Source organism: Benincasa hispida, chromosome 11 (genome assembly GCF_009727055.1).
Source record: "Benincasa hispida cultivar B227 chromosome 11, ASM972705v1, whole genome shotgun sequence".
In the NCBI taxonomy this organism is placed as follows: domain Eukaryota; kingdom Viridiplantae; phylum Streptophyta; class Magnoliopsida; order Cucurbitales; family Cucurbitaceae; genus Benincasa; species Benincasa hispida.
Genome location: NC_052359.1, coordinates 64,635,544 through 64,649,024, shown reverse-complemented (window position 1 = coordinate 64,649,024; position 13,481 = coordinate 64,635,544). Strand labels below are relative to the sequence as shown.

At 29.8% G+C, this 13,481-nt stretch overlaps 1 protein-coding gene and 1 non-coding gene across 2 annotated transcripts; both read right to left on the bottom strand.

Annotated features, from left to right (window-relative positions):
- Positions 1-6,548: 6,548 nt before the first annotated feature.
- Positions 6,549-6,621, bottom strand: TRNAV-UAC. The gene has a single exon. It is a non-coding gene; the product is annotated as a tRNA-Val (tRNA).
- Positions 6,622-8,800: 2,179 nt separating this feature from the next.
- Positions 8,801-9,571, bottom strand: LOC120090208 (dof zinc finger protein DOF3.5). Its single transcript, XM_039047751.1, has one exon. The coding sequence runs from the start codon at positions 9,569-9,571 to the stop codon at positions 8,801-8,803; it is 771 nt and encodes a 256-aa protein (XP_038903679.1).
- Between the last annotated feature and the right edge of the window lie 3,910 nt (positions 9,572-13,481).

The following is a 13,481-nucleotide window of genomic DNA, read 5'->3' as shown; positions in this document are numbered from 1 at the left end:
CCCTGATTCTACCCTCTTATTCATTATTTTTGGATAATTAATAAATTTTCCATTTTTTTTTTCAATTCTAAATTTCCACCCGATTTTCCTATTAAGTTTATATATTTTTTCATTCTTAATTATATAATTTATTTGTTTTCCTACTTTCTAAATTAAGGTTAGGGTATTGCATTTACCACCCCTTTAAATAAAATTTCGTCCTACTTAACATTTGACATTTAATTTCCTGTAGTGTATGCATACAAATTTGGATTGTTACAGTAATGCTTTTAATGTCGTTTGAATAAAGAGGAAAGTTGTCATAAAGTAATTTGTGTTGTGAATTAGAGGAGCACAATGGGAATACAGATACCAATAAAATATAATATTAAGATAAATATAATTAAATAAATAAATATTAAATTAAATATAATATATAAATATATGAAATAAATAAATAACAAAAGTAAATAAAATAAAAAGGACAGATTTCTCCACTTTCTTCAATCTTTTTGGATTTTGCCTAATGTGTGTTTGTCCTCTAAAACCCACTAAATGTCACTATTTATAGGTAATTTGCTAGTAGAATGTGAATTACATGGACATTAATATTGTGTAATGTTGAGACATGTGGATAACACTTTGGGACATGAGGCCATGACACATGGTCAATAAATACCAAGCATGAGCATCTAATGAGTATTTATTATCATAATATTTATAATACTTCCCCTTAGATGCCCATTATATATATGAAATATGTCTCGTTAAAACCTTACTAAGAAAAATTTGTTGTATAGTGATGTCACAATTTTCTTCAAGATCATGAGTTTTTGTGAAATATGTTTTGTTATATCTTCTTTAATATATCATTCTTTGATTTGGAATATGCATGTTGTGTTGTCTTCCTATAATATCGTTGGGAGATTTTTACTAGAAGACAAACCATATGTTCCACGAATGTGCAGTCATTGATCTTAGCCATACACGTTCTTGACTAGCCTTGTGAATTACCAGAATTTTAGCATGATTTGAGGAAGTAGCCGTTATGGTCTGTTTCGCTGATCTTCATGATATAAAAATTCTTCTCCATGTACTGGGTAACCTATTTAAGATCTAGCTTGTATGGGTTAGATAACTAACATGCATCTTCACAACCAACTAGATCATAATTAGATTTATTATAATAAAATAAATCAATGAAAACCAATTCTCAAATAAAACAAACACTTGTTTAACTCTAGTCCAATATTCTCCTTTTGGATAAATATCATATATATGTAACAAAATTATTGAAAAAGTTCTACAAAATGCAGTGTAAAACTAGTAAAGCTATATGAGTGCACTTATTTCTCAAAATTTATGGTTCTTCACGACCTAATATTCATCATCATCTTTCTGAGATCAAATGATATATCCTTTTCACATCTAGTGAATGAACCACCATAGGAGTATTCAATGATGTATATAATCCACGAAAATCTTTTATGTATAAATTGATGCAATTCCATTTGCTTTATGCTTTATTTACTACCTAAGGCAAAATTTATCATCTCAATTTCTTTCTTCAGAAACTCTATTGTCTTTGGAATCTCTTTAGGTGTTTCTCCTCAAATCATCAACATATAGTAAATCTCATGTTGTGATTTCTTTATAAAAACACATGGACATATTAGATTATTTTGATACCCTCCTTTCAACCAACATTCACTTAGGCGATTGTACCACATTTGTTCTAATTGTACGATCCCTGTAACTTTATTGAATATAATTCTTGAGAATTTAATTTATATGTTTCAGGTATCTTAAATCCTTCTGGGATTCTCATATAAATATCATTATCAAAAGACCAATATAAATATACTATGACTACATCTCTAAGAGGTATGTCCATATTTTCATACATGGTCAGACCAATTAAATATCTTAATGTAATTGTATCCACCACAAGAGTATATGTCTCCTCATAATCAATATCAGGTCTTTATGAAAAACCTTGTGCAACTAGTCTTGTTTTATATTTTGTGACCTCATCATTTTTTTTTCTTTTCCTCACAAATACTCATCTATATCCCAAAGTTTGACACCTTATGGTGTTCAAACTACTGGTCCAAACACCTAACATTTTGAAAATGAGTTTCATTCTGAATCAATTGCTTTTTTCCACTGAAACCAATATTTTCTATGTCAAACATTCTTCAACAAACTTTGGTTCAAAATACTCATTTTTAGATATAGTATCAAGAACACCATAACTACATGAGTCTAATTCCATCTTTTATTGAAATCTCATTGTTATCTTTAGGTATTTCACCTTTCTCACTAGTCATGTCATGAATTTCTTTATGGGTATTTATATCCTCAACCAAGTCTTCTTGATTATTAATTATTTTTCTTTTTCGAGGATTTTTTATCTTTGAAACCCACTGGTTTACCACGCTTCTGGCGTGTTCCAGACTCATTAATGACAACTTACTATCCTGGAATATCAATTGTTTATGGAATATTTATAGTTGATATATGTGACTTAGTTACTTTCTTTGCAATTATAAATGTATCTGGTAACTCATTTGCTATATATTGTAAATGAATTATCTTCTGAACTTCAAGTTCACATTTATTTGTATGATGATCTAAATAAGACAATAACGATGCATTCCATGTAATTTCCTTTTCCAATTTCTTAATTTTTCCCTAATATTGAAAAATTTGTCACATTAAAATGACAATCAGCAAATCATGCAATAAATACGTCACCCATCAGGGTTCAAGATATTTAATAATTAATGGAAAATCATATCCAATATATATTCCTAACCTCCTTTGAGGACCCAACTTAGTACTTTGTGGTGGAGCATATACTGCACATCCAAAAATTCCCAAATGGAAAATATTTGGCTCATGGCCTTGCGGAATTTAATTTTGGCGTTGAATTTATTCAATTTAGAAATTAATGGCAGGAATTAATTTCTTTTTTAGAAGGAAAGGAATTTAATAGTATAAAATGGAATAAGGAAAGGAATAAAATATAATTATACTTATTTCCTTTTTAGTTTTATTATTATTATTATTATTATTATAAAAATCAAATTTCCCCTTTCTTCTTCACGCATCCGCGCCCTCCCCACCAATTCCTTTTCCTTCATCGAAGCCCTACCTCCAGCCGCCATCGACGCCACATCTGCACCGCGTCGCTCTGCCGCTGCCAGTCACGAAATTGTTCGTCCACGCTGCCAAACGCCTCGTATCACACCTTTATGTGTCAACTTTGGATTCATGTTCTTGAAGGTATCAAGGTGCTGTTTGGTGAAGTTGGAATTGTTTTAGCAAATTTGGTGCGCCTCATATCACACGTTGGGTGAGTTTACCCGTATTTTTGGCAGTACTTGACTCAGTCTCCTTCTTATTTCATGTGTGTATGTATCCCTTGAGGACTAGAGCAGTTTATGTGTTTCACCAGAAGTAGGCATCTAGAGGACATAGATGTCTAGTCTGACCCCGGTAGTGGGGTTACTTACTGAGTATTTTATACTCATTCTTTCTCATGTTGTTGTTTCAGGTAAGGGTAGAGATGCACCAGCGATGGACAAGCGGAATTCGTGATCGAGCAACTGGGACTAGTTTTTATGCTTCCGCTCATGAGATTTAGAGTTCTTTTCATGTTTCTTTTAACTTTTAGTTTTGATGTTTAAAACTTACTTTTAAGAATCGTCTTTCAGACTTATTTATTATCCTTTATGATTTATGGGTACCCTACTATTGTTTTAATATTTGAAATTAATGAAAGTCTTTTGAACTTACCTTATTTAATTATCATTTATTTCATCATAACCGAGTGTCATTTTGAGTTTCATGCATATATGTATTTAGTAACGGCCTAACTTAAGTCCTAGGGGGTCGGGTCGTTACAAATGGTGAGTATTTATGATAAGATACTGGCTTAATGCGTACAAGTGATGTTGCATGCAAAATAACATGTCCCCATATAGATGTAGGAAGCTTAACTCTCATAAGCAATGGTCTAGCAATTAATTGCAAATGTTTTATGAATGATTCTACTAAACCATTTTATGTATGAACATGAGGTACAGGATGTTCAACACTTATTCCAATTGACATACAATAGTTATCAAAAGCTTGGGATGTAAATTTAACAACATTATCAAGACGAATGGTCTTAATTGTATAATTAGAAATTGTGCTCTTCACTTAATTATTTGAGCAAGTAATCTCGCAAATGCAAGATTTCGACTTGATAATAAGCACATATGTGACCATCTGCTAGATTGTCTATTAATATCATAAAATATCTAAATGCATCTATTATACCACCATGAATTCATTCTAAAAATGTAGGTGATTCAGTCTAAGGATTAATTTGCTTTGAGAGCAAGCATCACATGATAGTTCATTAGATTGAAGAATTTTTTGGCCCTTCAATGGATGTCCATTTTACTTCTCAATAATTCTTCTCATCATTATAGATCCTAGATAACCCGATCGGTCATGCCAAATTGTAAATATGTCTAAATTCATGAACTTCGGGTTCATTGTTGCATATGTTTCAATTACTCGTATATGAGTATAATATAATCCAGATGATAAAGCAGAAAATTTTTTCAATATATGTTTTTCATATGAGATAGTAGATATAATATAAAGATATTCTATATTATTTTTTCTATCTATCTCAATATGATAACTATTGGAACGTATATCTTTAAAACTAAGTAGATTTCTCTTTGATTGACTAGAGAATAATGCATTGACAATTGTAAATTTTGTTCTTTTAGATAAAATAATATTTGTTTTTCAAAAGCCTTCAATCAGGTTTGCAAAACCTGATATTATATTGACTTTTTCTTTCAACATTGTCAGTTTGGAAATTTTTTTATATTTGTAAGTATTGTATGTGTAGTTGCACTGTCTGCCAGACATAGATTTTTTTTACTCATTTTTTAGTCACCTAACATATAAAATGATCTAGGTTTCTAGATATTTTCAAAGTCAAAGGAAACACCTGATGTTTCATCAATTCTGTCGATTTTCTCTTCACGAGATTCAAAGAAGTTCGTCACATCCAAATTTTTCATATGGGATGGGTCAATATGTCATTATCCTGGTATGCAAAATTTATTTCCACATTTTTCTCTTTTTCCTTTAAGGATGCTTGATAGAGATCAACTAAGTGTTTTGATGTAGGACAAATACGTGACCAATGGCAAGTCATTCCGCATCGGAAGCATTTATTTTCAACACTTTTTGAACTCTTATCTTGTGGAGATTTTTCTTTGTGATCATCATTTTGTGAGGTTCTTTTGAAATTTGAATGATTCTAACAACCACCACAAAAATAATAATTCTTTCTTCCTTTGCCACGGTCACGACCTCAAACATGACCATGATTATTATTAAAATTTACAGCATTCACTTCAGGGAATGGTGTCGTTCCGGTTTGTTGAGATTCATGATTTTTCATCAATAACTCATTATTTTGTTCGGCCACGAGAAGACATGAAATTAGTTCATAATATTGTTAAAAACCTTTCTCGCGATATTGTTGGTGCAGGAGCATATTCAAGACATTAAATGTAGAAAATATCTTCTCTAACATATCTGCATCAGTAAGTTTCTCTCCGCATAACAATAGTTTCAAATTGATTTTAAATAATATGAAGTTATAATTACTTACTGATTTGAAATCTTGTAGCCTCAAGTGCATCCAATCATGACGATCTTTAGGAAGAATAACTGTTTTTTAATGATCATACATCTTTTTCAAATTTTTCCACAAGATACGAGAATCTTTTATTGTAAAATACTCCATTTTCAATCCTTCATGAAGATGATGATGAAGAAAAATCCTAGCTTTTGCTTTGTTTTGACTGGATATCATATTTTCTTCTTTAATAGTCTCTTCAAGATTCATAGCAATCAGGTGGATATCGGCATCAAACACTCATGACAAATAATTATTGTCAGTAATATCAAGGGTGGCAAATTCTAATTTTGTGAAATTTATCATGGCAACATTGTCATAAAATATTGTATTTATATTAGAAATTATTAAATTTGCAAAATAACATTAAATTTATTAATTATAACAAAGAAGGAAAACCCGACATATTTTTAGGACATACCTTTAGAGAGAGAAATGATAGAGCTCGTGCTGATAACGTGTTGTGAACTTGAGGAGCACAACGGAAACATGAATACCAATAAAAATAAATATATTAAATATAATATAATATAATAAATTAAACATAATATATAAATTAACAAAATATAAAATAAGAAATTTCTAATTCTCCACTTTCTCCAATCTTTTTTAATTTTGTCCAATGTGTGTATATTCCAAAACCCAACAAATATCATTATTTACAAACAATTTGACAAATGGGAAGTGGATTATATGAACATAATAATATGTAATGTTGAGATACACTGACAACACTTTAAAAAATGAAAACATGAGTGTCACAGATATCTATTATCATAATATTTATAATAATTTGAAATTTATTGATCTTGAAAATTAGAAAAGTTAATGGAAAAATTAACTTCAAAAATGTTGCTGCCCAGGATCGAACTGGGGACCTTTAGTGTGTAAGACTAACGTGATAACCACTACACCACAGCAACCTGGTTTGTTAAAGAATGAAATAAGTTTAATATAACTAAATACGTATTTTAGACAAAATTCAAAGCGTCTAGTCGTACATAAAGTATACAAATGAAAAGTCAGAATAATTAAAATATGCTTGGTTGAAATAAAAAAGAAAAGGAAAATTAATATTTGTTAGTTTATGAGATGTAAAGTTTGTATCAAATTAGTCCTTATATTTTGAAATTGAACAATAAAATCATGTTTAGTTTGACTTACTTATTCATGGTCGATAAAAATTTTAAAATAAATAATAATTATTATAATTATAATTCAAATTAAATTATAATATTTCTTTAATAATTATATTAAAAAAATCCCTTCTTTTTCTTTTTTCTTTTTTTTTTTCAATTCAGATATCAAATTTTGAAACATCATAAGTTTCAAAGCATATTTAGCATTCTTCCAAAAGGAGGGGAAAACATCTATGTTTATATAAAATAAAGAAACATATATAGAAAAAAATGTCAAATTATTCATAGAAATAGCAAAAAAACACAGATAGAGACTGATCTACTTATATGAGCGTCTATCAGTGATATACTTATATCAATTTCTATCATTGATAGACAATGATAAACTTCTATCCGTCTCTATCAGTATCTATCAAAGAAATTAAGATTTTACTATTTTGAGTAAATATTTTATTTATTTTTCTATTTTTGTCCTAAAATAAATATGGAAAGTTTAAAAAACCAATTAAAATATGATTGGGTGAAAAAGAAAAGTATCAAAATGAGGTAGGAAAGCTCCATTTCTCTTGGCCCTCATTTTATAAGATTTTGCACGAAGTCTTTTGTATTCATTAATAATGTCTTGTGAACTTTAAAGACTTGGGTGAAGATTCTTCTAACAAACAAATAAATTCAATGAAATGGAGAGAGAGCACAAACAATTTTGAGCCTACATATATTGATTCCATTGACTAGTTTGGTCCTCAAAATTAAAGTTTAGCATATAAATTCAAAGGCTTTGTTTCTCAAATTTCAAAGAGTTTAGGCTCTTTATTCCAAATAAGACCATTTGAAAAGTATCAAAGATTGAAGATTTAAAGTATAACAAGTTGGACTGATAGAAAAAAAAACATTTGCATGTTTTAACAACTCAGATTGGTTAGAGCAAACCACATATTTCTCTATATACTTTCTGTGTGACATGGTTCTCATTCATGATGAATTGATATATGGGTTTGTACTAATATTATTTCACTATACTACAAAAATTTAAATAAGCCATAGTCATATAAACAATTTCCAATCCATGCATGTTCTGTCTATATATCATAGAGAATGATTTGTCAAGACTTCAAATATTTTCTTGAGAACGTTCTAAATTTGTTGATGTTCAAATCTAAACATGCATTTAATTTGATCGACTTGATTCACATATAATCTCAAAAAAAAATAGAGCTTTCACAAAAAAATAATTACTTCGGTACATTGTTGTTGTGGTACTGGCCAAATACACCTTTTGATGTTTATGTTAGATGAGCAAAGCAAAAAGTTAGAGTTTTAGAACTAACGGGTGTAAATATCTATTCTTTCTATTTACATGGAATGACTTAATTTTTCTCAGCTTATTCTTAGCTAAGTGAACGACATTTCTTTTGTGGCACTTTTGTAGCTTTGTAGCCATTAGTGTATTTTAATGGGGTCTAATTTTACCTATATAACAAAATACACGTTTACATATGTATTAAAAGGAGAATTATCCAATTGCTTCAATGGGAGAGTACCCAAATATATATATANCTTTTTTCACCCCAAATAACTGGCCTTTTAATTTGTAGGTATTTTTATTATTCCTTTACATACTAAAAATAATTGCAAGGACTAGTACACACTATTGAATTAAAGTTTCCTAGATAGTTAATCTTATTTAATTTATTTTAGTATAATGCAATTCAACCATATAATTGTAGCATGAAGAGAACATTCATGTATAATTAAGAGTTGGAGATGATTCAAAGGACATTTTGATGCATCAATTGATGATATTGCAATAAATATTTATTATATAAGCAAACATTGGACAATAATGTAATCTTTTTTGTATACATAAACAAAGTACAACAAAACAAAAAGACATGAAGATCATACACAAAAATACTTTTGAAAAAAAAATATAATACCGGAGATTATTATATATGTATATTTGTTAAGCCCTTGAGAATGTATCATAATTTGACAAATCAATAGGGCTCCAATTGCCACTCAGCAAATTTGGGTCTTGAGTTTCCATTCCAAACATTTCCACTCTTGTTGGTTGCAAGCGATTATGGTTATTCACCATTATCAGAGGGCCTCCCCAACCTCCCACCATCTCCTCCCCCGGCAACGGCGGCAATTGAAGCTCACGCGCCGCTACTTGATGTTCGTTGTTATTCTCCTCTAACCCAAAGCAACTGCCCACTTGATAATCATTGGTCCCCAATCCACATTCCTGCATGGAAAACTCACAAAAATTGCCACATCCAATCACACCACTTTCACCAGAAACCGGAAAGTGACCGGTTGCGTTCAACGTCGTATTAGGCGCTGTCAAAGTAGTCTTGGATGTGTCTGGCTTCTTATTCACAAAATTAGCGTAGACAACCGCCAGATCGATGGCCGGCGACACCTCAGGGTCAGGGAGACCACGGTGGTGGCGGTGGTAACTACTATCATTATTGGTGTGGTGAAATTTAGGGTTTGAGGGTGATGAAGCTAGGGTTAAGGGCTTCGGAGAACGTCGATTCTTTCGACAGCCACCACCAACGGGGACATTACGGAGAGAACCGCCTTTGGTCCAATAACGACGACAACCTTTGCAAAAATAGCGAGGTTGTGTAAGGCTATAGTTGTTGTAATAACAAAACTTAGTGTTGGAAGAGCCACACCTTGGACAATTTGGTGATATTTCCACCATTGGTTTCCATCCCCTCTCCATTTTTTTCCAATGGGATTAAGAGAAATCCCAAATGGGAATTGGCATTTAATTAAAAAAGCTTTGTAAATTTCTCCCTAAAGAAAGAAGATTTTTTTAAAAAAATAAATAAATAAGAAGAAGAAGAGACATTGGGAATGTGTTATTGGTTAAGTTATATGAGCACATGAGGAAAGAGGGATGGAATTAAGCCACTGATCCGAAGGCTAATACGAGGTGTCGGTGTTTGGCTTACGTGGCAAAAGGGGATTGGTGGATATGAAATTGAATGAGGAAGCAAAACCCTCGATAACCTAAGTTTAGGGTTTGCTTTATGTTATCAAGACAAAAGGCCACATGCCTTTGGATTTTTTATTTTTTTTTTTTTTTTTAAATATCAAATTTCCAAATATGTGCGATAATTTTACAAATTTTATATCATAAAGTTTGAAACTTTTTTCAGAATTATGGTTTTGAGAATCATAATATATCCTTTTATTATTTTTTATAATATGGTTCTATACAACTTGGTGCCACAATATCAGTTATATGTTCAAAATTTTATGCCTCATTTTGATTAAAATTGGGCTAACACGAGCATTTAGTACATCTCTACCCTAGGTTATAAGATTCGAATATTAGTGCTTCATCATTTATTTGCGATGTAATATAAAGAAATTTGATTAAAAAAAAATACCACAAGTACAAAATAATTAAATCATAAATCAAAAAAGAATTAGAAAGGTATTATTTGCAAAAACACGAAGGAGGTATAATTTGACATTATACTCTACTTATGGGTGTATGGATCGATCTTTGATTGTTAACATTTATTCTTTAAGTTCTTAAAGAACTTCATAGGAATTGGATTATGCTTGTTTTGACAACTAATTCATAATATTAATCATTATGAATATCTAAAAGTTTAAGTATTGAAAGATTAGTTTGTAATTCATAATATTAATTATATGAAATCTTAGTACCTATTATCTTTAAGATTAATGTTTTAATCCTTCACCCTCGAATTTGTTGAACTCAAAGATAAAATTGGTAGGTTAGTTTTTATATGATAACACGTTAGCATTATTTTTAACAATGATCTCCTTCACACGTGAGTTTAGATGTCAACACCAAAACTACAAGAACATGGATATTGCATAATACGATAAGGAAATTATACACATGGTAAGGTTTGTATTCGATATGTTTTGCTCTACTATTGTTTTAAATTATTAATAAACCTTAAAAAAAAAGTAAGTTTGAGCTAGTATGTTAAAGATCTATTTAATGTTATTAAATCACAATGACTCTACTATAGAAAGCAAACTCCAATTTGAGATGTAAATAGTTAATATATTTGTAGTTCGTCTTACCTTATAATATTTAATATGTGCATTTTTAGCTGTAATTTTATCTCTTATTACAGCCAAGACAAATTCCACCCGGGTGGCAAATCTCTTTGGCTCATTTCTATTTTCATTTTTTTTTTTAACCTTTTTGTTTCGTTCAAATTTACTATAGTTCTAGTTTAATTTGTTCTCAATATTAAACCAAAATGTAAAATTTTCCAACCTTTTAAATTTCTTAGTCCATTTAATTTATAGACAACTCTAAATAAATAAATAATCTTATTTAGAGCCCATTTCTTAAGTATAGCTTAGAGTAAGTAAGAACTCGGGATAGTTTTTTAAAATTTTTTTGGTTTAAAAAATGATGGAAAAGGAAGAAAAGTAGGGGGGAAAAGTACTATAGAAATATTAAAAAAAAAAACATTCCAGACTAATTCGATTTGTTGTCTGTTATAAAATAAGTATTTAAGAAAGGAATGAAAACTATGAAATAAGAACGGTCAAAATACTAATCTTAGTCAATGTGATTTGAATTTTGTTCTATTTTGATCTATGTAATTTTTAATTTATTCAATTTTAATTCATGTACTTGTAATCTATAAAGTTAGTCTCTATACTTTCAATTAATCTAAATTTCCTTCAAAAATAAATTTAATAAAAATTTGTAAAATAATAACAATAATCTTCATGCAAGAAAGAGATTATATAAATATATTTTCAAAATTTATAAAGTTGATTCTAATAGAGACTAAATTCTAATTTTGTTAAAAAAAATAAACATCAACAAGAAACTAACGGTATATACCGATGTTAAGATTTATTTGAAAAACAAAGTCTAAAACTAGAAAATTAAAAATACATTAACAAGAAAGATATTTTAATAAATAAAATAATATATCATATTTCGAATGGTGAATAGAGTATGTATTATCGTAGTATTAAAAATTTTCAAAAAATAAAAATGATAAAATTGTGAGGAGAGCCGGAATTGGTTGGGGAGCATTATGAATGGAAGTAGCGTACTAAAGTAAAGAAAGGATCTCTTGGATCATGGGCTTCTTGGATCACGTAATTTTGAGACTTTCATATTTAATTCTAGTTCGTGCGCCCAATTATATTACGCCACGTAATCCACTGAAAAGTATACCCAAAAAAAAGAATATTCCACTTGAGGCTACCAATTTGTCAAAAATAATTATTATATGTGAAATTCAGACGAAAAACGATTTTATGAATCTTGTTTTGAGTTCAATGTATTCTTTTATTTTTAAAGTACACATTGTTTTTTTAGGAAAAAAAATAGTAATAATTATTATTATTATAGTATCCTTCAATATGAATATATGATAGAGAAATGTTTAAATTTTGTATACTTTCAAATTTTAAAACTTTGTTTAACCAAATCCATACTTAATAGTGAGAATGAAATTAAATAATAAAATGATAAACAAAACATACGTGTTATTGTTATTGTTGAGGTTGGCAGATATTTTTTCTTTTCTTGTCTTTGATATGGTTGAGTTATTCTTTCCTTATCGGTGACAGAATTATTGGAGAGATCTTTTCTTTTATTCATGTTGCCGGTTTTGGTTTCTTTCCCTTGTATAGTTTGTATTTATTGGTTGGTTTTGATGTTTCTAGGGCAAGCCGTTGATCAGAGTTTCTTCGGAAAAAGGTTTTGCATGAAGATTTTGATATTGTACGATGGGCTATCTTTATGAAGAAGAACAGTGGTTCTCTATGTAGTTTGATTTGTTCAAGCAATTTGTTTGTAGAATTGTTCAAGATGCCAGGTGAGAGGTTATTTATCTGGTTGGTGAAGAGAAGGTGAGGTCATTGCTGCAACAACAGATTTAGGAAAAGCCTAAATCTACAGACTCATTTAAAGCAGTACTCGTGTCGGGGGAGCCTAACTTGCTCACTAGTAATTCAGTTATATGTAAGTTGATTTTATGTAATTTTAGTTGAAGTGTATGTTGTAAAACTAAATTACATACTAGTGAATTTCTTTTCACTTAGGCGGAGAGCCTCCTAGATGTAGGTTTAGTTACACCGAACTGGGTTAATAATTCTCTATATTCTTTCTCTCTTATCTATCTTTCTATTGTTTTCATCTTTGTCTGTGACATATTTCCTAACTTATAACATCATTGTGATACACCATTCATTTCAACTATAAAGTTGAAACCATAACACTAAGGGTGCAAGGGAAAAATTGAGAAGACAAGAAATTTTGAAAAACAAAACCCTCAAATGGACAAAAACTACAATCGGGTTGAAACCTTTTTGTTTGACGCTTGAAAAACCTATTGTATTCAGCCAATTTCAGGTGTTGAAAGATGAAACCAAAAATATACTTAACAAACCAACATTTATATAAAAGCTTAGAATAAGTATGAAAAAAAGTATTAACGATGTAGTTGGTTTCGAAGTCTCTCTACCATCGTTAGTGGCATGTGTTACATTCAATTGTTTACGTATTGACCTTTTCACCCACCTTCCACCCAAGATTAAGAACTTGTATTGCAAAAAGTTACAATGCAATTTAGCACAAGTCAAACTATTGATTTCAAACTTGAGAGAAT